The sequence below is a fragment of the Bipolaris zeicola genome (assembly GCF_000523435.1).
Source record: "Bipolaris zeicola 26-R-13 unplaced genomic scaffold scaffold_56, whole genome shotgun sequence".
NCBI lineage: Eukaryota > Fungi > Ascomycota > Dothideomycetes > Pleosporales > Pleosporaceae > Bipolaris > Bipolaris zeicola.
Window position 1 is genome coordinate 112,109 of NW_006912105.1, and position 26,616 is coordinate 138,724.

Here is a 26,616-nt window from a genome sequence, read left to right on the forward strand (position 1 = left end):
TTGCTTTCGGGGGACCTATGCCTGTCTCCGGGTCAAAGGGTTCAGTCAGATCTTCAGGCACGCCATCCTTCATTGCCTCTCCGTTGCCCCGTGTGCGGAACCGCTACTATGCTGTACATAATCACGAGCAATGACGTCTGTCGCAGCAGCCATATTCGGCCAATCTATCCGTCGCAAACACGCCCTGTCACATGCCAGCGACCACCTGTAGCAGTACATCACCGTACATAAGCTTCATGTCAGGTCCTCACCTAGTTGTAGGCAATGTGACCTCAGCGCGCTTTTCTGCACCCGAATAGCCTCTTCGACAATCGCGAACCACAACCGTGCATCGTTCTTACCAGCCGCGCATGGCATGCGCAGTGCTTTTTGGGCCGCCTCGAGTCCTTATTGATATACCGCCTTTTGCGCATCTGCTTGGAGCAAAAGGGTCACGCCGGTTCTGCTCAAACGCAGGGTCTTTGCCGTGCTTGTGAGCCGTTCAAACAAAAAGTGCTTCCTGCGCGGCGGTGGTTGCGCGCTTGAACGTACCCGAGAGGTATCCGCGGCCGTAGACATTTGCTTCTGACGATAAGCACCGAGATTTTGCTGGCTCCGATCGAAACCACGGTGGGTCTTTCATTGATGTCTAGATGCACGGTTTTCCGAGCACAGGTCCGTCAACAAAAGGAAAAGCCATTTTGCTTATCCGGGGAAGCTGTCGGATAAGCCGAGGATACAGCAACGGCGCCCTGTCTGCAGAAGTAACACCTTCACAAAGGTTTGCGATAACTTCATTGGGGAAATATCGCTGCACGAGAAAAAGCTGGGACATTTACCGGCAAGTGAATGTGGCGCTGGACTTGGGCAGCAACTTGACAATCTCAACGCCTCATGCATTTATGGACTATCCATCACAGATCTGCGGGTATCAGTGCGTCCTCCCGTCTGAGCCTCACGCTGACAGTTCTCCGTCGCTAGCATCGCTAGCATCACCTCGGTCCCCGGCACTACCTGACGGCACTGGCTGAGATTGCTTGCCCAAACTAGGCGCTTGCATCTCATCCTCGGAACTTTCGTCGGCTTCTGCAAGCTCAGCTTCCTGCATGCGCCTGATCTTGCGAATGAGGACTTTGTTCGAGTGCACATCCGTTTCTGTGAGCATCTGGCCGAAATTGTCAGCATGAACATTCATCCGGGTGGCACTCAACGATCAAACAAAACGGAGGAAGCCATGCTTACCTGGTTACATCCAGTCACCGGACAATCAACTGCTTTTTGTTGCCCGATTCTGTGAGGACCTCGCCGAATCATCTCGAGAATGGCATTCTTTTCAAAAGTATGCGGACACTTGCTGCTCGAGTACGGCTCTTTGAACTGCTGATACGTGATCGGACATCGCGTGCTGATAGTAGCTCGGTCTACGACAATGTCATCGTCGTCGAAATCACCGCGCTGTGTGCTGTCCGTGATGCCTGGCGCTGGCGATCCAGTCTCGGTGAACCAAGTGTCTTCGTGGCCCAACACAGGGCCATTGTCCCCGTACTTTGCATCATGCACTATCCGCTTGAAGTCGCGGTATTCGTTATTGCGGGCATAGCGCGCCGTAAGGGAAAGTGATGTATAGGTATCTTTTTCGCGTTGCACACGCGAGGCAAATAATTCGCTTGCACCGGTGAGAGCTATTCGAGATCCATCAATAGGGGTCGGGCCGGGCGTAGAGCCTTCATCCATCTCAGTGTCTCCGTCTCCATCAACGTTTCGTGTACGCCGCTGAGTGCTTGCTTGGCTCTGTGATTGTCGCTGCGTTTCCCGCTGCGTCATCTGGGTGCGGTATTCTTCTTCCAACGTTATAGGTGCATGAGTTCTAAGCCAATCAAGCGTATCATCAATTCTCTGCGCCGCAACACCGGAGTCAATGACTGCACGCATGCTTTGTTCCAGCTTCGCAGTGGCTTCTTCTACTTTCAATTTCAATTCCTCCATGTCGCGCTCTTCCGCGTCTCTATCCTCCAGGTTTTTGCCTGCATCCCACTTCTTCCGTCGACGTGCTATATATTCGGCATGATCGCGCAGAGTATCGTTGACGTTCTCAGCACTGGCAGTGATGGCGGCGGCTGCCTGCCTGCTGTGTCTTTTGATATCGTTCAAACTGCGACCCTGCAGTTCGCGCAGGGCGCGGGTCGCCTCGGTATCAAGAGGGTGGGACGGCTTCTTGTACGGTGGCAGTGTGTCTGCAGCAGCATTGCGGCTTGGGGTGGACACTCCGGACTGGCGGCTGGCAGTCGGTCGAGCCGTCGATTGTCTGTTACGGGACGACATGTGGAGTTGCTCAGAATGGCAAACGGAAGTCGCTTTGATCCGCACGAAAAGGTGACGCGGATGCGGGGGACGCGTCTGTAATTTAGTGTAGCACTAGCGCCTTCGCCAAGTCACATGATCATCTAGTCATACATGTAGACATTTGTGTCCGCAGCTGGAAAGGTTCAATGGAGCTGTAATGCAGAAGGCCTGTATAGAAGGGCACTTATACACCGCAGCCTCCAAGATGAAGGAGAGAACTGCGTTACTCAAAGAATTACAATTCTACTCTGACGTCCCCTCTTCATCGACTTCGATATCCGTCCAAAAACACCAGACGCTCTGTAACTCCACCCCAGCCGTCGACTGTGTGCTTCCTTGCCAGCTTAGCTAATTCATACCCGTCTCCGCTTTCTACAGCCGTATCGTTCTCTTTACTCCATATACCCCTTTCGCTAGGCAGAGGCTTGCCCTGCTTCCACGCATCAAGCACTTTGACAGCAAGCTCGGGACGTAAACCCGTACGTTTGAGCGCTGCACTGATGAAATCATTGGGAAACCCTTGAGCATTTTGCTCGTCATAGAACTCGTTGATTTCTTCGGCGTTGAGGGGTGGATCGGGGTCGCCTGAACTAGTAGAGGTTGTGGAAGGTGCTGGAGAAGACGACAAGCCGAGAGGTTGGGCTGGATATTGAGAGTAAGTGACTTCACCTGCGTCCTCTTCCTGGAGGGAGCGGCGAAACTCTTCCATGGATTGCGTGGTGGACGCATCAGATTCTGGCAACTGAGGCGACGAAAACAGTAGCTCCTGTTGAAAATTCGCTTCTTGGGCAAGGCCAATTGAGCGTGGAAACCCGTCTTGGATGGGTGAGGATAGAATCGCCTGAGTATCGAAATTCGACACTTTCTGGCGCGTGGCTCGTGGTGTTGGCGTGCTTGAACGTAGATCATCTTCTGAGCCAGTTTCGTAACCTGGTAGTTGGCGCAGATCATCCATATCTAGAAACTCGTCCGACTCAATGCTCTCCACTTCCTTTTCTGCACTCTGCCTATCCAGCTCGACCATGGTGACCTCGTCATCTTCTACATAGTCGGGTATATCTGGCCTAGCCTGCTCCTTGATGGGCTCTGGTTCAATTGTGTCCTGCGAGTTTGCAGAGGATGAAATCTCCAGTGGCTGCTGTTGGGTGCCAGTCTTCTCGGCCGGTACCTCTAATGTGTTGTCCTTGGTAGGCGTTGCACTTCCGCTTTTCCGTCGTTTGGTAGGCCGAGGTGACTCTATCTCTTCATCCTGCTCTTCTGTCTCATCATCTTCTCGTGATCGTTTTATAGACGGGTCGTGTTTTTCAATATCGAGCTTGGGGGACTCGTGTTGAACTTTTGAAGATGGCGATCTCTTAGGTGCTTGTGCTGTTTTGGTAGGGTTCTCAGTCTCTTCCGAGACGTGCGCAGTAGCTTTTTTATCCATAGCCAGATATGGTGCTTTCTCTTCTGTCGAGAGTGAGGACCACTGTTTTATTAAGTCGATGTGTAGTGCGGCTAATATGTAGGTCAGTGATGATTGCATCAACAAAGGATCCATAGGCACTTACTATGACCCCTACCAGGATGTGCATTCAAAGTTTCCTGCTTCTTCTCACGAGCAAAGAACTTGTAGGCTGATGGGACTTTGTTGTTGTGTTCATTATTAATCAATTCTTCGAAGCGTTTGTCGTTAAAATCTGGTGTCTGCAAAGGTGTATCGCCCTCTACTGGAACTGTTGACTGTGCAGCTTCTTCCTCTGGTTTGACCAATTGAGAAAACGGTTGGCTGATGGACTGACTCTGACTTTGGTTATCTTCATCATGCTGCTTCTCGACTTTTCTCTTGATCTCTTCCCTTTTTGACACTGGATCGATAAGCCATTGCGGACGAACCACCTTTTCAAAGTACTGCCGCCATTGTACGGCCGTTTGCTTTCCCTGTTCCTCTGCCCATCTCTCCCATGCCGAATCATACTCGTCGCTCATTTCTAGGCTGTTGATTAAATCCGCAAAGGCGTAGAGCTCTAGCCAATCATCTGTACTAAACAGTTCTTTCAGATCATTGACGCTATAGTCATTTTTTGAGTTGATCTTTTTGTTGGCACTAGTTTCCTTCGCAGTCGATCCCTGCTCCTGTTTAGATGTTTGTTGTTTTGCGGGTTTGGAAGACGATGAATCTGGAGGCGTACGTTTATTGGCTTGGTCGAGCGAGGGAGATGGAGTAGCATTGTCGGGTAAGTTGAAGGCAGATGGAGGACGGTTTCGGAGCTGCTTGAGATAGCGGTCGCGCCATGATTGCCATGTGTGTTGCGGGCACTGTATTGGTTTAGCGGATGTACTTATGCCAGACTTATCTGCTCGCGCGTACCTTCTGCTCCAACTGCTTGTATATCTCGTTCCCGCTCACAGGGTTACCGTTTGACTCAGCGTCGTGTACCCATTTATAGAGTATCCTGTCTTCTTCTGCTGTGTATGGCGTCCTCCCGCTCTTGGCAGGCTGGTGTATGGCTCCCGGTTCTCGCGCCTCGCCCACCGGTGGACCGGCTGGATGGTCTTTGGGGTCGCATAGTTCTCCATCCTTGATTGACTTGGTGATGAACTCGTATGAAATAGAGCCTGGTGGACAATCTCTTCGGAAGTGATCGGCAATCATGTAATCGGCCTTCTTCTCCAGCAGCACAATCTCTCCGCCATTGGCCTTGATCTCATCCAGCAAGTGGTTGCGCGTCGGCACGCGCTGCGCGACCCAGAATTTTTTACCTGCAAACAATTTTCCGCCGGATTCGAAGTCAAATCCCTCTTTGATATCTTTGTACACCACAGATGTCGCCATGGTGAAGTTGTCACTGTTGCGCTAAGTGGTGGTGAGTCGACGCGTTACTAGTTGAGCTGTGACGAGACGCGCTCACATGTGACGGGGGATTCACGCGGGGTCAGGTGTCGGCAGCAGCCGCGTAGTCCCTTCAGCCTGTTCCCCACGATGCCTTGCACGCACACACGGCTTGGTAGACCACAACACATCACAACAATGATGCGATAATAATTTCTGGAATTCCTCCTCTCTTTGCTCCGCCATGCGACGCCCGCTACAATCTGACCTTCCCCCATTATGACTGTCGCTCGCACCATCATCATCTTCACTGTCACAGTGTCCCTCGTTACCTTCATAGCCTTTTTCGGACGGCTGCCAGCTTTTAGGTGACTAGTCTGTGCGCGAGTGACAAGATTATCTCTAACAAGACTAGAAACACACCCATTGGCTTCCTCAACCGTCTCTTCCTTATTCATATCCCCTCGACATTTCGAAAAGTCGACCTCGCTCTCACAAATGGCCGCATCACCAACGGTGGCTCCCGCCTGGGCCACTATCTTATGTACGACAAACACCCACTCGTTGTCATCTTCTTTCTCGGCCTGGTGACTGCATGCGCCGGCATGTTCCTGCCCGCTGTGTGGCATCTCGTTGGGCTACACCACAAGCTCTTTGCCTTTGTTATGCTGCCGCAGCCGTACATGTTTTTGTACCTGAGTGCAAAAAGAAACGACCAGACGTACATCAATGTATCCAACCATGCCGAACAGATGCGGCACTACCCGTACGATAGGGTGCTGTACTACCCTGGAACTGAGTGTCGGACATGCAAGTTTCTGAAGCCTGCACGGAGCAAGCATTGCAGCATATGCAAGACCTGCGTGTCAAGAATGGATCATCATTGTATATGGGTGAACAACTGCCTCGGTCGGGGCAATTACAAGTGGTTCTTGGGTCTCTTGCTGTCAACAAGTATCCTTATTGCCTATGGAGCATACCTAGCCTACTATGCCCTCTCTCCGATGGTCTTAAAGCAGTACCTAAAGTACGAGGGCTGGTATAGGTACAAACCCAAAATTGGCGTGGACTCTAAGAGCTGGGGTGCATATTTTGACCGAAAGATGCATTGTTTCCTCATGTACACGAGCATATACCTGGACGTCGGTGGCATTCGTGGATCCGGAGTTGGCCTACTCGCGCTTCTTACATGGCCGCTTCCATTGGGTCTCCTCACCTATCACATCTACCTTATCTGGGCGGGTATGACAACAAACGAGAGCTCAAAATGGGCCGATTGGCGTGACGAAATGGCGGAGGGTGTCGTCTTTCTCGGTCACCGGCGCGAGGACACAATGCATGAGTATCGTAGCCCAACGGATGATGAGGAACCGCCCACCACCTGGCCTCTAGAGAGCAGGCATATTCTCATTCGAACACGAACCGGGCAACCGCCAAAATTGCTACCTAGTCGCATCAAATCTGTCGCCAAAGAAGGCAGCTTTGAGCGTGTGTGGAATCTAGCTGCAGTCGAGAATGTGTACGACTTGGGCTTCTGGGACAATATCGTAGAGGTATTGGTGAACTAATATATCGAACAAATATAATAACCATATACCTTGCAAGTATCCATCTGCCCATGTTTCCATATCGTGAGGCTCCCCACCCGGTCATCCTTGCCGCTTACCCCAGACCCTTTACGCGTTCACGCATCTGCATCAAAACCTGCTAGTACACCCTTGCGATGCGTGACGTCATGCTCGTCGCCGTCTTCCCACCACCAACCACCAAGGCAATATACAAAGCAACTTATCTACCTAGCGTACTTGCTTGTAGCACAAAACAAATTAGTTCTTGAACTCTCATCAACACCAAAACCCCCATACTAAAAAATCCAGACACAATGACCCAAGCCCTCTCCAAACAAAACAACCAAAACCAAGTTCAGCAGCGCAACCAAGATAGCGCAACTCAAGTCCATGAGAGGACTGCGAGCGCAAATGCATCTGTGAGTCTTTTTTTTCCCTTTTTTTCCCCAATAAACACCTTGGCCAAAAAGCCCTCAGAAGCTATGCATAAAAAGAATCGAGAAAAGAAAAGGGGAAATGGGAGATCTAACGTGAAGAAAAAGGCCGGTCTAAACCTCAACCTCTTCGCCGCCCTCTCCGGCGCTTTCAGTTCCAAATCGAAAAAGAGTACGCGCCAGGAAGCGAATGGGGATAGTGTTACTGAGGAGGAGAGGTGGGATAGAGGTATGTATCTTCCTTGTCTTTCTTCTTTATTCTATAACAGTGAATGTTGGGTTGGATCTTTGTGAAGAAACAAAAACTGATGTGTGTACATGTGAAACAGGTGAAGCAAGTGGTATTGCCAGGGCGCAAGGAAGCGGGTATGCGGCTGCGAATGCGGAGCAGAGGGAAGTCAAGGCGAAGAGGGTTGATCATTTGGGGATTGAAGGGTGAGAATTGCAATGGGCGGTTTTTTAGCTAAGGAATGAGAGGGACTGAGATGGGAGGATATGGAACACTTAGATGGGATAGTTATCAGTTTTCTTAATTTATTCATGAATATGGTTCATCAATCAGATTGACATTTCTACACATGAGCGAATAAGTCCGAAAAAAAAAGAGAATACAAATGATAAATGAATAATGATAAAGATAGACTGGTATATCCCGCCGTTGCATGCTATCCAACGCCAAAAAAACATCAAAATGATACCCACCCATTCTTTCCTTCTTAAAACACTTTGATCACACTGCAGTTCCCGCACCACAGCTAATCTTACTCAACCCTTCAACTCCCCTCTTAGCAGCAGCAACATGCCAAGGTATAGTCCCATTCCTCGTACCCCTCATTCCTCTCAACTTAGCCAACAAGCCCAGTGCTCTAAACTGTCCGAGGACTTCTTTCAGCAGTCCCTCGGCTGTCGTTCTTGTCTGTGGGGTAGGCGTCCACATAAGACTTGTTGTGCTTCTCTGGCCCTCCTGACCCGGTCCAGGACTCTGTGGCGTACCAGGGTTGCTGGCATATGGATTTGGGAGATTGGAACCGCCAGGACTGGGCAGGTCCGAGGACGATATTGAGGAGGATGCCGATGCATTTGCAGAAGACGATGTACCTGAGGGAAAAGGCAAGTTGGTAGTGGCATTACGAGATGAGCCTACAGCACCGATCCAGAGGAAATTTACGGCGATGACAATGGGTCCTTGCTCTGGGTCTGGGATAGGATGCGCGATGCTATTGGATGTTTGTAATGTTTCGCCGCGTTTGACAAGCAGGCCGGATATGAGGGCTGGGCTGAACTGTGTCGTTGTATGTGAGTTGTGCAAACGATGGGCAAGAATTATGCCCCAAGTGTCGTCAGTTATGTCTATGAGACGTGCCTCGGGATCGGCGGCTGGATCTGTAGCCGTGGGGTCGGCGGCAGGTGTGGCGGCGGGTGTAAGACCCGGTCCTGGATCTGAAGGCGATACACCGGCTTGGGGTGTAGAACCTGGAGTGGTAGCTCCAGCGCCAGTTGCTGGTGTTGGATTGGGCACCGTAGGCGTGAACTGGTATGGCGGATCCGTATCAACCGCTGTAAGCAATGTGACAAAGACATTAATCTGTGTGGGACATGAGATGAGAAAGACCCATGTCTCGAGCTCCTCCCTTTCAAGCACACCAGCTTTGGCAATGCAGACACGCCAGTTGACTCTTCGAGATTGTAGTATCTCGATTGTGGTTTGCCATATCTCCTTTACAATCTCTCTAAACATTCTTGTCCCCAGGTAGTACGAGACGACTGCTTGAGATTTGCCACAGCTGTCAGTCCATGCAGCAGTAACCCATGCACCATCGAGACTGATGGCGTAGCCGAGATGCATGTACGTGTTCTCCCGCAGCAAGTCCTGAGCTGGCTCGGATATAAGCTTGAAAGGGATATTGCGCGGTAGTGTCTCTTCCAGATGGAACGCAGGTGCTTTGTATATGCTGAGAGATGTCTTGTCACCACTTGGCGCGCTGGGAGGACATCGATCGTAGACCTCTCGCGCGAGACCCATGTACGTAGATGGGTCAAGGATAACGGGTGCATCAAATGAAGCGACGTACTTCATAGGGATGATCTGTAGCACAACATCTGGCTTCTGTGGCTGATCTGGACGTCCTGGATGACCTTGCGTGTATGCCTGGAAAAGCGCCCAAAAGGCCGAACACAGCTCCCAGACTGCTGATGAACCCCCAAAAGGATCAATCATGTAAACGACAAAGGCATCGACCTTGGAATCCTGCTGCTCCCGTATTTGGCCGTACTGAAGAGCGAGAAGCTTACCAAGCTGGATACACGTATCTCTGAGAAGTTTGAATGTTTCTCGCGGTGTAATGGTCGAGGTTGCTCTAACTGGTACAAGACCGCCTTCGTACTCTACCGCCGTCTCCACCCGACTGTGATTACCAAGTTTACAACCATCATAGGCAAGTTGGAGATTAAGTAGAAAATTTTCCAAACACGGTCTGATTGCATCGCTGTGGGGATATACGCAGAACGTGACAATGTTCTTTGGGTGGCTGATAGGAGAGAGCCCTAGAGTCTCCCAAAACGCCACCGCAGGCGGCAGTAGATCCCAGTGCGTCTCTGCACGGCGCACTCTCAGGAATGGCGCCTGGATTTGATACATGTGACTTCCTGTGACTGCTGGGCTGTCTGATTTTCGTGCAGGAGGCCTTTGCTGTGCTTTGGCCAGAGCGGCATAGTCTTGGAATACTTCGTTGATACCGGCCAATGTAGGCAGATCGCAATCCGTAACCGTTGGAAAGAGGTTTTTGATAATTTTGTACCAAGGCGTCTCAGCCGCAGCATTGTTGTTGAATTCGCTTCTGGTGGGTGGGTCCTCATTGAGCATATCGAGTGTTGTAGAGACAAGCTGGTCAGTCACGATTTGTGTGATGGAGATGCTATCCTTTGCACTCAGCGGCTTCTCATCGGGTACCTCATACGCGGGATCGGGCTGAGAAGTAGGGGTGTCAGGCATCTGCGCAGGGCCTGGTAGCAAAGCAGGCAGACTGTATCGTGCCCCGGCTACAGGTCGCTCGGCCGGAGAAGGAACATTGACCAGAGACCAGTCCCAAAGACTTGGTTCAAAACTACTGAGGTTGGCTTCATCTAGGTGTAAGCCATACAAATCTAGCCAGTCACCCCCTAGGGATTCTGCAAACGAGGTCACGGACAGTGGGGTCGCGTTGCCCTCACTTTGCAACTTCCTCTTTGCAGGCATAGTAAGACTATTCATGATCGCAACAGGCGTCACCTCTACCTCTTCATCTTCAGAATCGTTGCCAGATGCATCCGACGCCTCACTCGAAGAATCCGAATCGTCACTGACCGCACGAGCCAGAGACGCTATCTCAGGGATTCGGTTTGCAGACGCAATTCCGGCGGCGAGCCGAAGCTTCGAAAGTAAGGGAAATTCCCTCAAGCTCTTTGGTTGTGTAGTGGCAGTATTTTTAGCTGGGCTGGGACTGAGCTGAACTTGACCAGTCGGAGTCGTAGGGCGATGTGCACTAAACCGTCCGCCCTGATACTTTGCATCAGATAAGCTCATCTTACGATTGAACACAACTGGGGTGAAGTGTGCATCGGGATGACTCTCGGAACCTCGTTCGGACCGAGTGCGTGATGCTGATTTACGAGGTGGAGACGGCTCCAGCGCTTTGAGGATCTTGCTGGGACTGAGAGGCGGCGTGGGTGCCCTGGAGAATGAAACGTTCCTGCGCACTGGTGATGACTTGTTGTCTCCTGAATTGTCAGAGATTTCAATCTTGGGTGCTGGCATATGCGCAGGTTCTTTGCCTTTGGCATGATCTTGGCTCATTGTAGGCTCAGAAGCTGTAGCCAGTGCGTTCTCAAGGGCTGCGAAAGGATCCGACATGTCATCTTGGGCCTGGGGCTCAGTAGTGGCTTTAGGATGTGTGTCCTGTGTAGCATGAGTAGGTGGTGCATTATCATTAGGTAGAGCAGGTGCGTCTAGCATGTCAACGTCGTCATTATCCGGGCCGTCAAAGAAATCGAAATCTGTATCGTTGATACGGTCACCTGTGTAACCGTCTTCCTCCATGTCCTCAAAAAGGTCATCATTACCGCTAGATGTGTTGAAATTATCAGCCGCGGGAGGAATGGCTGGAGATGTAGTAATCATTTGTTGGTCTTCCGTCTTGGCACTGTCCGGTGGAGCAGATAGGTTGATGGCAGGATTGCTTCCTCCAGGGACCAAAACAACATTGGAGGCTGCGCCAGATACAGTCGGCGTGTCGCTATAGGATACCCCAGTGCCAGGAGCAATTCCATCTGGCGGCGTGGGGTACACACCGCTTACTGCTTGTAAATCACCATAGGTTCCGCCACGAGCGTTGAGCGGCGATGATGGATGTAGACCAGGGTGTTCCTCTTTACGACGTGCAGCGTCGTCTTCGGCCTTTTTGGCCTTTTTGCGTGCTTCAAGAATCTTATCACGGTCCGGCTTTCCCAGGAACCACTCTTGCGCAACATCAAGTGGGTCCTTGAAACCCATGGATTCTGGTGTCTCGAACCAACTCAGTATACTGGAGCTTCCAGCCGCACTGATGGCGTTTGTTCCCGTAATGGTGAGATCCGGTTCGTTTACAACGTGGAAGAAACACAGTGCTCGTGGCCATAGGATATCCCGTTCTGGACCGACTGAAGCTGGGCTTGAGAGAATGGGGCTTGATATTAGCGTGGTGCGAATCCTGACCCATGAGGCTCTCTGGTCTAAGTCAGGCAAACCGTAGCCTTTCCAGCCAAGCCAACGCTTTACGCTCGATTTCCATTTTTCAATGTTTTGCTCTAAAGATGTCAATTTTGTACGTTTCCGGTGACGGATGCTAATTTCCTCGTTGATGGAATCAAGGGGATCCTCAAAATTGATAATGGTAGCAAGCACACCATTGGGTGCTACACGGATGCATGTGCCAACAAGCTGTCTCTCTTCGATTTGGGTCGAGACGCTGCTCAAACAACGTATGGTGTTCTTTCGGTCGGTAAAGGTTGATAACAAAAGCGTGCCGGAGCTGGCCCAGTGAACATTGATACTGGTCAGACGATGCACCTCTGGTTGGGGGTCAACCTCGGTTTGAGCATCAGCAATGGACTTGGAAGCCTTGGATACGAATGTGCGATAATTCAAAGCCACCACTTGGCAGTCTTTGACAACATGGAACGAGATCAATGCGACGACAGACGATGTAAAAAGCTCATAGATGGTGAAGCAATCAGGTGGTGGGGGTGGGTCAGCAGACTGTTGCGGCTGCGTGCTTCCCTGCTGTGCGGGCCTTGGATTGTTGCCGCTTTGTAAGCCTCGTTGAGGCGCGTTTGTTGAGGGTGGGTGATTCGAGGTAGCAGGTGGGTGCGGAGCGCCTGGGCGCATGGGCGGACGGACTAGATCGATGGCCTTGATAGCGCCCGTGTGTTCGCCTAGAAAGTGTCAGTGTTGAAGTGGGATGTCTATGAGGGTCATCGGGGGAAGAAAACGGACGTTGCAAGCGGTAGCCGTCGACTTCTGGCAGCTGGGGACTGGCTTGGCCTAGCTTGTCAACTGTGGTCGGCTTGAACACCCAGAGCCAGGGGCGCGCGGCGTCGTGCGCAACCAGGTGGAGAGCATGGCGCAGTTCAGCCTCGATAGCACGTGTGTCTTCAGAGGGGCTCCAGGATGGAGGTGGTTGTTTGGAGGATTGTGGTGAGGTGGTAGTGGAGGTGGTAGTAGTATTGGTGGTGATGCGGGTGACGGAGATGGCTTGGTAGGCAATGGCTTCAAAGTCTCCTATCGCTTGCGCATTGGTTGTGCACGTCTTGAGAAATTCCATTAGAGAGACGGCTGCCCTCTACGGAACATTCAGGTGGTATTCGCGACGTATCTTCACTCCGAGGACGGCGCTGTACACCTTTTCCATCAACTGCGCTGCGGGCCGCTCGACGCGTCGCGCGCGACTGCAACGATTACAGCAACGGGGAGGGCGTGGAAGGGGAGACGGCGTCTCTCAAGCCGGCATGGTCTGGTTGGGGCGTCTGGTGTAGCGGATGGAGCATGGCGACCGCTACTGCTGGCCGGCCCCGACGGTGATGGGATGTGCGGGCGCTGGGGGTCCCGGGCGACGGTGGGGGATGGGCGACAGGTGACGAGCAACGAACGATAATTAGGTGATGCGCGATAGGCCCGTCTGGGGAGGGGAGGTGAAGGGTTTCAGACACGGGCGTGGACTCGACGCCGTATGCCGCGATGCGACGCCGGATACGGTAGGCAGGATGTGGACTATCTATGTCTAGATGTATATAGTTGTGCTGGGGGGTGGTGGAGTCGGGGGAGCAGCTGGGAGCGAAGGCGGCTCGGCAAGCGGCGCGTTGCCCTAGGAGCCATGTCCATCCATATCTATAGCCCGCTGTCCGCAGCTGTGGGAGCGCGAAGCCCCGGTCAGCCCTGGCCCGTGGGCTGGACCCGCTCTTTTTTTGCCCGCACCAACTTCTTCATCGTCTGCTTCTTCTCCGTCTGCTGCTCTTGCGGTGCGACCTTATCTTTTCCTACCGCTCCGTCGCGCCACCATGAAAATCTCCGCCGGAAACGTGCCCGTCTACACCATCAGCGGCAGCGAGGCCCGTCCCTTGCCCGAATGGCTGATTCGCAAGCGCAAACGCAGTCTGAAAAACGACCCCGAGTTCGCCAATCGTGTTGATTTGCTACAGGATTTTGAGTTTGAAGAGGCCAGCCAGTGCGTGCGCGTCAGCGAAGATGGCGACTGGGTCATGAGCACCGGAACATACAAGCCCCAGATACATGTTCACTACCTTCCCCACTTGTCTCTATCCTTTGCGCGCCATACCAATACTCTTGTATGCATCCCATATATCGAATTTGTACTTCACCCAATACTGACCTTCTGCTAGAACCAAACCTTCCACCTGCTCTCGTCCGATGCGACCAAGAGCGTCCATCTGCAGCAAGACCGGTGCATCGAGTTCCATACTGGCGGAGGCCTCCACTACGCCAGCCGCATACCTCGCTATGGCCGCGACCTCATATACGACCGCCGATCCGCCGAGTGTCTGGTACCATCCGTTGGTGTCAATGCTGAAGGAATGGGAGAGTGCTTCCGGTTGAACCTCGAGGTTGGCCGCTTCATGCGCAGTTACGAGGTTGATGTGGGCGGCAGTGACGACCTAGCTGCGGGTGGACTGCAGGGCGGCATCGACGCTGGTGCTGTCAACACGGGCGCTATTGCAGAACAGACGCACGGCCTACTGGCACTGGGCACCTCACTGGGCACTGTCGAGTACTTTGATTCGCGCACCCGCACTCGAGTCGGTATCTTGTCATCTCCCAAGGATGCATTCGAGGGCCGCTCAGAGACGACTGCCCTTGCATTTTCCCCGAACGGCCTGGAAATGGCTGTCGGAGATTCCAACGGTATAACACACCTCTATGACCTGCGATCTCCTAAGCCCCTGTTGCGAAAGGACCAAGGATATGGCTTTGCCATAAAGAATATCATATACCTCGATGGCGCACAGACACCCGAGCCAAAAATACTCACTGCCGACCAGCGCGTCATCAAGATTTGGGATGCAAAGGACGGCACTCCATGGACCTCTGTACAGCCGTCTGTCGACTTGAACCACGTCGAGTGGGTACCCAAGACCGGCATGCTGCTGACTGCAAACGAAGGAAGGCAACAACACTCCTTCTTCATCCCGCAACTAGGTCCAGCGCCAAGATGGTGTCATTTCCTCGACAATATCGTGGAAGAAATGGCCGAAGACCCCAACGACCCCAACGCTTTCGGCAAGGGCGCCGTGGGAGACGTGTACGACAACTTCAAGTTCTTAACCATGGACCAATTGAAACAATTGTCACTCGACCACCTTGTCGGAACCACCAGTCTCCTTCGTCCGTACATGCACGGTTTCTTCGTTGCCCAGAAGCTGTACGAGGAAGCACGGCTCATCTCGAACCCAGATCTCTGGCAAGAACAGCGCGCCAAGAGCATCGCCGAGAAGATCAATAAGGAGCGCGAAAGCAGAATCCGCGGCAGCAAAAAGGTGGCGGTCAAGGTCAACCGCAAGCTTGCCGAGAAGATGCTGGAGAAGCAGGAAGAGCAAGAACGCAGGCGCGCCAAGCGCGTGCTCAAGAACGGCGGCGACGACGATATGGTCCAAGCCGCGCCCGCTATTCAAGAAGACGGCACCCAACCCGCTGCCGGCGGTGTGCTCAACGACCCGCGTTTCGCAAAGATGTTCGAAGACCCCGAATTCGAGATCGACGAGCAAACCCGCGAGTTCCAGCAACTCAACCCCAGCACCAAGATCCCCAAGGGCCTCACTGCCGCCGAGCAAGAGGAGCTGGAATCCAGAAAGGGCTCTTCGGACGAAGACTCGGATGGTAGCGATAACGATTCTGAGGCTGACCAAGTTCGAGCACCCAAGAAATCTCAACAACAAGACACCCGCATCTCATCTAGCTCCTACAAAAAATCAGGTCACCGCTCCCAACGCGGCCCGGAAATGCACGTCTCATCTTCCCATAACAATGCCAATAACCACCGCTCCTCTGCTGCAGCAAAAGACAAGACATTCGGCTCCCGCGTTTCCAAACTCAAACCCTCGAAACATGCTGCTTCCTCGTCGTCCCGATCAAATACAACAGTGGTGGGCGAGCGCGAAATCACATTTGCACCCGAACGCAAGCAGAAGAAGAGGCAGGGTCATGACGGTGAGGAAGGTGGTCAGCGACACGACCGGAGGAGAGACGGCCAAAGGAGAAACGCCAGTGGTAATGTGTTTAGGAATATGTAAGATGTTCTCTTTTTTATTTTCCAATCAGCTATGTGAGAGTAATGATACCCTTTTTTTCTCGTTGATGATTTGAGGAAGATTGGAAATTTCAAAATGAGCTGTGAGAGGTTGGGGGGGGGGGGGGGGGGGGTGAAATGATTTGGGGCGAATGTTATTACTAGTACAATAAAAGTTGTTGATGATTCATGGATCGGAAATGGGGGTGGAATGAGTCAGTAATGTTCTAAGTCGGAACACAAGAAATGAAATCAAGATAATCCAAGTTGAAAAAAAACACTCTCAGAGTATAATCAATGTATTCCAAGTCGGAAAGCCTGCGCCCCAGGCACAAAAGATATCTTAAACCAGTCCAATCCTATCGGACCATGTACATGTATGTGTTGAAGAAACGCCTCCACGCACTCTACACTTCTACTACAAATCCTACCAAGACGTTGGACGTCCCTCTTCCCCATCACGCCTCAGTTCGCTTTAAGGACACGTGAACGCCTTCACGGTCCCTAGCTTTCCTTTGCGTATTCATTTGCTTTGCCTGATATGTGGCTGATATCCAAGCTTCACTTTCTACTCAGTTGACTGCTTGTTCATGAAAGTGTAGGCGGCAAAGGCAAGGGCTCCACCGAGGAGGATAATGGCGTAAAGACCGACGCCAGTCGAGGCACCGTCGGTAGCAGTAGCAGTAGCACCAGCTGGTGGGTAGCTCTTGGGCTTTGGGTCGCCCTCCTACGCGATGTGTCAGCCAAGCCTTGTCGTTGACCGTCAAATAGTTTATCCCGGATGTCTCTTTGGGACATGCTCCGAGATATTTCCGCATGAGCGTCTCCGCCGGGAATGGCGGATGTCGCCTTTCCGCAGCCGGGGACCGAAAACCCCATGTGCTTGGCGGAACTTCCGTTTGCCTGGGGATTCGAAACATCCGGCTATGCGTTGCCATCCTCGGAAATTAAAGATAAAATGTTGAGGAAGAACAAGAGGGAGTGGATGTGGGAAATTCAAGTCGTACCTTGCGCTCCAGCTTTCCAACGTACAGACCCTCGAGAATCTCGCGAGCCTCGTCGGAGTGGCCGACATCCTCGAATGCTTCTGTAGAGTCCTGGCCTCCGACGTCGAGCAAAACTTCTTCACCACCTCTGCATGTCAAAATGTCAGCTATTGTTTTGTTGCCTGAAATTTGGGGGTGAGGAGTAGCAAGCAACGGCCGAGGTCCAAGGTGGGGTTCTTTTGCAATCACCACCATCAAAGACACCCGCAATGTAATGTGCAGTATTCAATGGAGGCAACGTACGGGTGCTCATCTACAAAGCTCGAGGCGTTGTAGACCTTGTCGTGAACGACAATGTACAGATCCTTCTTGGTGTTGTGTTCCGAAACATCGGAGTAGCTGAATACCTTGTCCGCCATTGTAGAAATGAAGAATTTGCGAGCGTGTACGGGGAGGTGGTCGAGATTGCGGAATCTACTTTGGTAGGTGCGATACGAGGGTGGGAGGTGGTATGCGGGTGCAGAAGCGGATGGTGGAGGTGAGGTGTTGAAAAGTAGATACGGTGTACAGAAAGTTGCCGATTCTCGTAGCGGCTTTAGGGCTCGGCTCTAGGTAGGAGTCTACGACAAAAGGCAAGACGACAAATTCCGAAGCCCCGATTGGCTATCGGATACCTGGCTCGCCGACTTCCGCTCCTGATAGGCCGACCAGAAGGGGTAAGAAGACCCTGTTGCGCCTTTGCCGTGGGGACGCCTATCGAACGGTCGCGGGGCAGGGCAGGGCAGTCGATTCACTTTGAGTAGCCGGTTCCGCCCGTTTAAACGTATCGCATGCATACTGCATATACATACTGCATAGACATACTGCATAGACATACAGGCAACAAGCAAAGAAATATGTCATGCGATCAATTTCATTAATTGTACTACGCCATCGTCACGAGCCCAATACCTTGACTCTCATCCACTCGCTCGTCCCGACACCGAGATTCAGACCATTCAGCGCCCACCATCTCCTCACGGCCTCACCCTTGGCTCCCTCGACCCCGTCTTCCAGGGCTTCTTCTATGTCACATGTCTTGTACTCGACTTTCAACCCACTGCGCTTCCACCACTCGAGAACGTGGGCGTGGCCCATCTTAGTAGGCCCCACAAGAACCTGGTTGTCGAAAAGAATTTTCTCACCACGGAGTTTACGCCAGTAGTCTAGAATGTGAGTATGGCCATGGGTCGAGGCAACCTTTGCAATCGTGTCCTCATGAGAGAAAGGGATGCCCGAGTCGACCCAAAAGATGATTGCTGGTAGACAGCCAGACTGTGTTGCGTAAGTAATGGACTTTCCGACCTTGAGCGGTAGGTCCTCGCGATGCGATTTGGTAGGGGCGTCTTCGTCGATTGGGCTAGACGGGACGGAAGGGGCAGTCCGGTGGCGGCTATGTTCCTTCCACCACTTGAGCACATGAATATGGCCCTGAGAGCTTGCCTGCTCGAGTGCCGCTTCGGTGTATTTGAGCGCAAGACCAGAATGGTACCACCAATCGAGGACTTGGACCGAGTTGGCACGGCTCGCATCGTCAATGGCCTCATCAGAGTACTCCTTTGTCAAGAAGGCAGGCGATGTTCTCCAATAGTCCAAAATCTCCGTCTTGCCAAACACAGAGGCCTTGTGAGGTAGGAACGTGTGGCCAAAAGTTCCCCAGAAAAGATCCTTGTGGCATGTTTCCAGATGGGCGAGCACAGGCACCATGGCAAAGCGCATAATGAGTTCAATGCAGAGGCGTGATATGCGTGTCGGCTTTTCCGTGTCAAAGACCTTCTTGATGTCCGGGTATGGATATGTGAGCAGGGCCCACTCGAGCTTCTGCATTTGCGTCTTTGGACCTTCGTCGCTCGCGGCCTGGCGCCATTCTTTGGGTATTGGCAGGTTTGTGTGGACGTTGAGCGTGGTTGCTAACTCCCAGTCTTTTGTGAATTCAAGGACGATGGACCAGAGCTCGGGTGGGAGACGGGGCCCTTTGCTCCTCGTAGGCGTCAGTGTTGGTAGATGGGCAATGGGCAGGGCGACGGTGCGGTTGCCTACAGCCATGAGGTCGATCTGAGTCTGGATGGATTCGTTAAAGGCTTTGTGGCCTTCTATCCACGGCTGGTATTTGCGGCCGGAGTGATCAAACGACCAGAGGAAAGGGGGCAAGACGCGGATCCAATTCCACTTGCGTCGGATCTTGCTGATCTGCTTCCGCGACATGGGGTTCTCCCACATCAGTGTTGACATTGCGGGTATGAGCAGGATCTTCTTGGACACGTTCCAGCTGCGCAAGAGCTGCAGGTGCAGGTTGGTTGTGAAGCCATGGAGCATGCGCGCCAGGTTCTCTGCATTGAGTGGCGCAAGGACCAGCAGGTCTGCCCAGGTGCAGTAGTCGGCAACGCATGTGTCGAGGTAGTCGGCATGCTGCCAGCCGGGCGGCGCAGTGTCGTCAGGCGTGTACGTGTGCCATAGCGGCTCGAGTTGGGGAGGAATGGTTGTCTGGGCGGCGGCTGGGAATTCTTTGCAGGCAATGACCTTTAGAGAGACATTGTCGAGGCGGTGCAGACGGGCGACAATAGAGCAGCCAAAGCGGAAGGCCGAGGGGTCTGTCAGGGCGACGAGGACATTGAGGGTCCGGGCTGGTGATTGTGTTGCCATTGGGGGAGGGAGAAGGAGTGTTTTGGGGTTGCGGTGAGCAGGACAAAGGGCAGTGGCAGAGGGAGTGTGTTAACCCGCCGTTGGCCGCAGCCCCACCGGGCCCTCGTGGCTATCTAATCTGATGCATGTGGCAGAGAGGGCGAAGGGGTGTTGGGAACACGGGGTGGGTGTGTGTGTATATGGATAGATGGGACGCAGGCGCAACAGCAGGTGTAGCATGTGCATGTGCATGTGCATGTAGTAAGTAGGAGGCGGAGGGGCCAGAGGGGCAGGGCGGGCAGGGCGGGCAGAACATGGGGCATGGGTATGGATGGGCAAGCAAGGCAATGGTGGTGAGGGTCACGTGCAGTGCGCAGCGACGGCGAGACACTTGTTCCGGTCCGGGCGGGCGTCGGGGGAAGCAGACCGGGGCTCCGAGGCAAGAGACGCAAGAGGCGCAAGAGGCGGGCGGGTGACGTCATGTGGCCCCTGGTGGCAAGGCAAGCACAGCCGCATGGGCGGTGGGTGGGCCGTGGCGACGCCAGCATGCAATTGTCGCCATAAAGCCATACTTGCGGACCACTTGGCCACACCAGAGCTTTTCACGCCTCGCCCGTCCTCTGCCTGCGCTATGCTGCACTAGGCTTGAATCGTCGATCCCAGAGATGCACCAGCTATCCCCAAAGCCGGCGACGATCGACGCGCGACGCCGTGCACCAGGCCATCCAAGTCTCTGTCCAGCCGGTCATGACTGCTGTCCAGCTTCGCCTGTAGTACGATACTGACGTCCTCTGCTTCACTGTGCATGCGCCGCCCCAGCTACTCGTAGGAGCCCTGCCTCCCTCTCTGCGCGCCCCCGTCTGGTGCTGCTGCTGCTGTCGCCTCCCGCCCGCCGTCGACATCTAATCCTCGTCCTTGCCCGCTACCCTGTTTCCTCCAAAAGTCCAGATTTCCTCGCCGCCCCCGCACCCTCCACCTTCAGCAGCAACACTGCCCAATTTGATGCGTCTGCCGGCCCTACCCTACCCCGGCCACGACGACGACAAAATCAAAAAGGGGTCTTCTGTTAGCTACTATCAGTCGCATCGTCATCACTTTCGCCCTCGTCACCTGTTCACCGGTCCCTGCATAACGCCAAGTCAAGGCGCGACTCTCCCACGCCCTCCCTGAATATTCTCCCCACGCCTCATTCCTTGCTAGAAGCCCATGGACGGTTGAAGCGCCCCAGTCTCGACCGTGTGCCGGTGTTCTTGTATTCCTAGCGGCCAACTGGGGCTCCAAGAACCACTTCGCCTTGCCAGCCTTCCGTCTACGCTTCATCGGCAACAAGAGACGGCCCACGACTGCTGCAGCGCCTCCATGTCTCAATCATCCGACCAGATTCCCCAAGATGGACCCTCTGCCCTCGACGCCGGCCACCACCAATTCTCCACTGTCTCTCCAGTGCCAGAAGAGCCGCCATCACCATCGCCATCTGCCGCCACCGACACCATCGACTTCGCTGCCACACAACCTAACCAAAGGTCGCGCGCTTCCACTACCGAGACAGCAGGTCCTGTCAGCCCCTCTGCCGCCAACGATCGTGTCTTCCCTATCCGCAGTGCCATTAGCGTTGACCCTAGTCCCACGCCCAGGGGTCAGACTGCACAAGGTGACTACTTCCACCCCTACTCCAGAGCAAATGACCCTCGCCTTGCCACCGATACCCGTCGTGCCTCTCAGGGCTCTCTCACGTCACAATCCTCACATGCGTCGCAACGTGCGTGGGCCATGCGCCATGGGCCAGGCAAGATGGTGCAGAGAGGCGGACAACCTATACCCTCACAGCTTTTCAACGACATGTCGTCAAATAAATCCAATGGGAGCGTGAACAATGACAGCCGGTCGCCGTCCTTCAAACCCGAACAAGCACCTTCAACAAAGAGCGGCATCAGCAGTATGGACATGGGTGACTTGGTCACGCACCGATTCAAGCACGTCTCCACCGAGGGCGGTCACATGGTCATAACAGGACGTGAAGGCGAAACGCTACAACGGTGCGAAGACGAGCCCATCCATCTACCGGGCGCTGTACAGGGCTTTGGCCTCTTGGTAGCACTACAAGATGATCCCGATGGCAATCTGCAGGTGCGTATTGTCAGTGAGAATTCACAGCGGATAATAGGACGTACCCCAAAGGAGCTCTTCGCTCTGGAAAGCTTTACAGATATCCTCTCCGAAGAGCAAGCCGACAACCTTCTCGACCACATCGACTTTGTCAAGGACGAAGAGTCCAATGTCACGTCTAACGGACCCGAAGTCTTCACCATGTCCATCAAGATCGCAGGCCACACTCGAACCCGCAAGCTATGGTGCGCGATTCACGTCAACGAATTCAACCCTGGTCTAGTTATTTGTGAATTCGAGCTTGAGGAAGACCCACTCTACCCACTCGTGCCACCCAACAACAACACGCCCGACCTACCCGAAGATACCTTGTCCAGTCAGCCTACTGCTGATGAATTCTTGGAAAGCACAGAGATCAAAAGTAAGCCTTTGCGAATTCTGCGCAGTGCACGGAAAAGGAAGGGCGAGGCAGCGGCTATGGAGGTCTTCAATATCATGTCGCAGGTGCAAGAACAATTGGCTGCTGCGCCCTCACTAGAAAAGTTTCTAAAGGTGTTAGTTGGGGTCGTCAAAGAGTTGACCGGCTTCCATCGCGTCATGATCTATCAATTCGATCAGAGTTTCAATGGCCGTGTCGTCACCGAGCTCGTAGATCCTCGAGCGACAAAGGATCTCTACAAGGGCTTAAACTTCCCTGCCTCGGATATACCCAAACAAGCTCGAGAACTGTACAAGATCAACAAAGTCCGCATGCTATACGACCGCGACCTACAAACGGCGCGACTCGTCTGCCGTACGGCCGAAGATTTGGAGGTACCCCTCGATCTTACCCATTCATACCTTCGCGCCATGTCTCCGATTCACCTAAAATACCTCGCAAACATGGCGGTGCGATCGTCAATGTCGATTTCGATCAATGCTTTTGGCGAATTGTGGGGTCTTATTGCGTGCCATACGTACGGGCCTCGTGGCATGCGTGTCTCTTTTCCCATTCGTAAAATGTGTCGGATGATTGGTGATTCAGCATCGAGAAATATCGAAAGGCTGTCGTACGCATCGAGATTACAAGCACGCAAGTTGATCAACACAGTGCCAACACAGCACAATCCCTCGGGGTACATCATCGCCTCCTCTGACGACCTCCTCAAACTTTTCAACGCAGACTTTGGCCTACTATCGATCCGTGATGAGACCAAGATTTTGGGCACTCTCGAAAATTCACAGGAATCTCTCGCCATGTTGGAGTATCTCAGGATGCGAAGGATCCAGGCTGTAATGACTTCCACCGACATTGCCTCGGACTTTCCAGACTTGCGATATCCGCCAGGTTTCCATGCCATTGCCGGAATGCTGATAGTTCCATTGTCCGTCGATGGCGAGGACTTTATTGTCTTTTTCCGAAAGGGACAACTCAGACAGGTCAAATGGGCTGGCAATCCTTATGAAAAATATGTCAAGGAAGGCACCGAGGGTTACCTGGAGCCACGAAAGAGCTTCAAGACCTGGTCCGAGACAGTTGTCGGCAAGTGCCGGGAGTGGACAGAGGAAGAGATTGAGACCGCCTCTGTGCTCTGTCTGGTCTATGGAAAATTTATTGAAGTATGGAGGCAAAAGGAAGCTGCTCTGCAAAGCAGTCAGCTGACCAGATTATTGCTTGCAAACTCGGCACATGAAGTCCGTACACCACTAAACGCCATCATCAACTACCTGGAGATAGCGCTAGAAGGGGCTCTAGATACAGAAACACGAGAGAACCTCTCCCGGTCTCATTCGGCATCCAAATCACTCATCTACGTAATCAATGATCTCCTCGATTTGACCAAGACTGAAGAGGGCGGGCCCCTTATCAAGGGCGAGCTGTTTGATCTCAAAGACACCATCAGGGAAGCCACAGATATGTTCCGCAATGACGCCAAAAGAAAGAACATCGACTATCAAGTCATTCAGCATCCAGGCTTGCCTGATCACTGTATCGGAGATCAACGACGAATACGGCAGGCCATCTCCAACATTACAGCCAATGCAATTCAGCACACCACTCAAGGATGTGTAAAGGTTGAAGCATACGTTGCAGCCAGAACGGGTCGAGACCACGTCGATATCGAAGTAGCAGTGTCTGACACAGGTGCCGGCATGAGCCAGAAGAAGCTTGATCAGCTTTTCAACGACCTCGAGCAGGTGCAGTCTGAGCCTGCCTCCATGCTAGAGGATGCCTTGATACCAGATCAAAAAAAGCTCGCGGAACAAGGTGAAAAATCGACGTTGGGTCTTGGGCTAGCCATTGTAGGACGTATCATTAGAAACATGAACGGACAGCTAAGGTTACGCTCAGAGGAAGGCAAAGGCACAAGATTTGTCATACAGTTACCGTTCAATATTCCAGACTCTGAGGCAGACAGCGTTACCACTGGTGGAGCCTCACCTGTAGGAAGCGTTACGCCTCACGCCGAAGAGCCTCTGCCTAACATGTCCAGTCCCACTGCTGGAGAGCGGACGCTGATAGCGCCAAGTCTGTCTCGCCAGGGTTCTGCAGACGAAGATGAAAAACAGACAAGTCATGTTGTCGTACGGAAGACTAGTACTGGGAGTTTGACGAGCAAGAATAGCCTCCGAAGTTTCAAGACTAGCTCGAGTCAAAGAAGCGATGTGGACAGACTTATTGACGCCATACAAGAGCCACACTTAATAGGGAGAGGTGACGCGAGCCCAGGCTCGCGGTCTATGAGACCAACTCTGACGAAACGCAGCAGTCTAGATCCGGATGCATCAGCCGCTGCCCGTAGGAGGTCCAAAAGTCTTGAAGACTTTAGTAGCCAGACTGTTGTTCCGCCTCATCAAAGAACCATGCAGTCAAGGGTACCTGGTGAAGAGGCAATTCCCGGTTCCGATGCTCCTGTCGTGGCCTTGAAGGTTCCCGATGAAGGCGGTAGCTCTCCGATTGGTGTCCGCCCATCTGGAAACATAATCGGTGAGGTTGCTGAAGAAGAGCCTGTACAGCCGGCTGCTGAACCGAAGCCTTTATCAGCTGACAACATGCGTGTGCTTGTTGCTGAAGACGACCCGGTGAATAGCAGAATTGTTAAGAAGCGGTTGGAGAAGCTTGGACACCACGTTCACCTTACCGTGAATGGTGAAGAATGCGCATCTGCATACTGCGACAACTCCAAAGACGTTGATGTCGTCTTGATGGATATGCAGGTATGTGCGGTTGACTACGTATATCGTCTGACATGAACTAACCATCATCTAGATGCCAATTGTGGATGGACTCACCTCGACAAAGATGATACGATCATTTGAAAAGTCACATGGTAACATATACTCTCCCCGAGCAGCCCTTTGCGGACGCGTTCCTATCATTGCAGTCTCAGCATCCCTGGTTGAGCGCGATCGCCAGCATTACATTGACGCTGGGTTTGATGCCTGGATCCTCAAGCCGATTTCATTCGACCGGTTGAACCGACTTATGCGCGCCATTGTCGACACAGATGTCCGGAACGACTGCCTGTATCAGCCTGGTGCGTGGGAAAAGGGCGGCTGGTTCCAACGCGGAAAGCATACCGCCGACGAAGCCGTGACGAAACCGTCTAGTGAACCACCAGTCTCGAATCCCTCAGAAGAAATGGAGGAAGCAGGAGTACTTCGCTCTGAAGACCCAATGGCTGGCGAAGAAAAGGAATCAGGTGATATTCCTGAAGAGCAAGCACGGCTTCTCCAAAATCAAGAAGAAGGCAAGACGGAACCACCCCCTCCACCAGCATCTTCCCCACCTCCTGCTGCTGCCGATGAAGCCGACGCCAAGAACCCTCCTACGTGAAAAGATATACATGACCTACCTATACACATTTTCTCTTCCATCTCAAAAGTTCCCCACACCCATCATTTCTGTCCCAGGCGAAACAAAAAAGGGCAAAGGCGGAGGGTGAGGGGCTGGTGCACTGACTTTGCTATCTTTGCAATAAACCAACTTAGATGAGAGATATTTTTCTTACTAGGTCCCATTGCTCACCATCATCATAGCAAAAGCACTAACAGCGGTCTACGTTATTTCTTCCTTTCCTCCCTTCTTCTCTTCTTATTATCCCTTTTTCATATCTCCTTTTCATCCCTTGCCACTTTACTCAAAAGGTAGCAAACGTACACGTACACGCAGCACTTTTTTTTTTACTTATTTAACGTATCGCAAATCCGGGGAATCATATCTGGTCTTCCTTCCTTACCCTCTACCCTCTTGTCTCTCTCTCTGTCTTTGCATCTGTTCAAAGGGAACGTTCTTGGGCTTCTTGAGTGTGTATGTTGTGTAGTATCGTGAATGATCTGATGCTGTTCCTGCACCTGTACCTGCACCTGCTTGCTGTTGGGATGAAGATGAAGATGAGCTGGGGATTGTATTATGAAATAAACATGCTTTTTTTTCTGGGGACTAAGGGCGTTCTGGTGTCTGTGGAGAAGCTCAGAAAGCATCTTTTTCATTTTTCTTCTTCTATCTTGTATTCTTGTCTCCTTTTTTTTCCTTTTTTTCCTGTATATCTATATATATTTATCTTACTTGGCTGGGGTGGGGGCGGGTGTTTGGCTTTAACCCATTCTAGGGCTGGAGGTTCTCCCATTGGCTACGGTGTTTACTGCCGACGGTATGGAAGGCTTATCCTTTTTTCCCTTCGGCCCTTCTTGGTCGTATTCCTCGTTATTTGGGCGGCTGGCCGGGTGTTGGCACGCGCCGTGTGACGATGGGATGATTGGTAGAAGGAGTATCAAAGTAGACATGTGATTAACTTAGAGAAGCTGGGTCCTTTGGTGGAAATAAGCAAAAAAAAGCGTGTTGGCACGATAAAGGTGCACGTGGTGAATCAACTTGCAGCTGCAAATACTATAGTGAGGAAGCGGATTGATTGATTGTATCTGTTATCGTGT

The 26,616-nt window shown here is 52.5% G+C and overlaps 10 protein-coding genes across 10 annotated transcripts; 4 read left to right on the forward strand and 6 right to left on the reverse strand.

Moving 5' to 3' along the window:
* Positions 1 to 934: 934 nt before the first annotated feature.
* On the reverse strand, positions 935 to 2,301 carry COCCADRAFT_93796 (uncharacterized protein; the record flags this gene model as incomplete). The annotated part of the gene is made up of 2 exons (XM_007713194.1): positions 935 to 1,144; positions 1,222 to 2,301. The coding sequence occupies 2 exons, from the start codon at positions 2,299 to 2,301 to the stop codon at positions 935 to 937; spliced, it is 1,290 nt and encodes a 429-aa protein (XP_007711384.1).
* A 283-nt stretch (positions 2,302 to 2,584) lies between these two features.
* On the reverse strand, positions 2,585 to 5,137 carry COCCADRAFT_36012 (uncharacterized protein; the record flags this gene model as incomplete). The annotated part of the gene is made up of 3 exons (XM_007713195.1): positions 2,585 to 3,819; positions 3,873 to 4,620; positions 4,673 to 5,137. The coding sequence occupies 3 exons, from the start codon at positions 5,135 to 5,137 to the stop codon at positions 2,585 to 2,587; spliced, it is 2,448 nt and encodes an 815-aa protein (XP_007711385.1).
* A 276-nt stretch (positions 5,138 to 5,413) lies between these two features.
* On the forward strand, positions 5,414 to 6,702 carry COCCADRAFT_4291 (uncharacterized protein; the record flags this gene model as incomplete). The annotated part of the gene is made up of 2 exons (XM_007713150.1): positions 5,414 to 5,502; positions 5,550 to 6,702. 2 exons carry the CDS (start codon positions 5,414 to 5,416, stop codon positions 6,700 to 6,702), a joined length of 1,242 nt encoding a protein of 413 aa, XP_007711340.1.
* A 542-nt stretch (positions 6,703 to 7,244) lies between these two features.
* Positions 7,245 to 7,569, forward strand: COCCADRAFT_77101 (uncharacterized protein; the record flags this gene model as incomplete). The annotated part of the gene is made up of 2 exons (XM_007713196.1): positions 7,245 to 7,365; positions 7,466 to 7,569. Coding segments are annotated over 2 exons (225 nt in total), but the record flags the coding sequence as incomplete, so codon positions are not given.
* A 297-nt stretch (positions 7,570 to 7,866) lies between these two features.
* On the reverse strand, positions 7,867 to 12,973 carry COCCADRAFT_25539 (uncharacterized protein; the record flags this gene model as incomplete). Its single annotated transcript, XM_007713162.1, has 2 exons — positions 7,867 to 12,584; positions 12,646 to 12,973. 2 exons carry the CDS (start codon positions 12,971 to 12,973, stop codon positions 7,867 to 7,869), a joined length of 5,046 nt encoding a protein of 1,681 aa, XP_007711352.1.
* Positions 12,974 to 13,706: 733 nt separating this feature from the next.
* On the forward strand, positions 13,707 to 15,953 carry COCCADRAFT_93782 (uncharacterized protein; the record flags this gene model as incomplete). Its single annotated transcript, XM_007713197.1, has 2 exons — positions 13,707 to 13,994; positions 14,049 to 15,953. The coding sequence occupies 2 exons, from the start codon at positions 13,707 to 13,709 to the stop codon at positions 15,951 to 15,953; spliced, it is 2,193 nt and encodes a 730-aa protein (XP_007711387.1).
* A 564-nt stretch (positions 15,954 to 16,517) lies between these two features.
* COCCADRAFT_93711 (uncharacterized protein) lies at positions 16,518 to 17,354 on the reverse strand (the record flags this gene model as incomplete). The annotated part of the gene is made up of 3 exons (XM_007713198.1): positions 16,518 to 16,676; positions 16,957 to 17,083; positions 17,239 to 17,354. The coding sequence occupies 3 exons, from the start codon at positions 17,352 to 17,354 to the stop codon at positions 16,518 to 16,520; spliced, it is 402 nt and encodes a 133-aa protein (XP_007711388.1).
* A 517-nt stretch (positions 17,355 to 17,871) lies between these two features.
* COCCADRAFT_4296 (uncharacterized protein) lies at positions 17,872 to 19,617 on the reverse strand (the record flags this gene model as incomplete). The annotated part of the gene is made up of 1 exon (XM_007713151.1): positions 17,872 to 19,617. The coding sequence occupies one exon, from the start codon at positions 19,615 to 19,617 to the stop codon at positions 17,872 to 17,874; it is 1,746 nt and encodes a 581-aa protein (XP_007711341.1).
* Positions 19,618 to 20,235: 618 nt separating this feature from the next.
* On the reverse strand, positions 20,236 to 20,403 carry COCCADRAFT_93688 (uncharacterized protein; the record flags this gene model as incomplete). Its single annotated transcript, XM_007713199.1, has 1 exon — positions 20,236 to 20,403. The coding sequence occupies one exon, from the start codon at positions 20,401 to 20,403 to the stop codon at positions 20,236 to 20,238; it is 168 nt and encodes a 55-aa protein (XP_007711389.1).
* A 552-nt stretch (positions 20,404 to 20,955) lies between these two features.
* COCCADRAFT_4297 (uncharacterized protein) lies at positions 20,956 to 25,519 on the forward strand (the record flags this gene model as incomplete). The annotated part of the gene is made up of 2 exons (XM_007713152.1): positions 20,956 to 24,900; positions 24,953 to 25,519. The coding sequence occupies 2 exons, from the start codon at positions 20,956 to 20,958 to the stop codon at positions 25,517 to 25,519; spliced, it is 4,512 nt and encodes a 1,503-aa protein (XP_007711342.1).
* Positions 25,520 to 26,616: the final 1,097 nt, after the last annotated feature.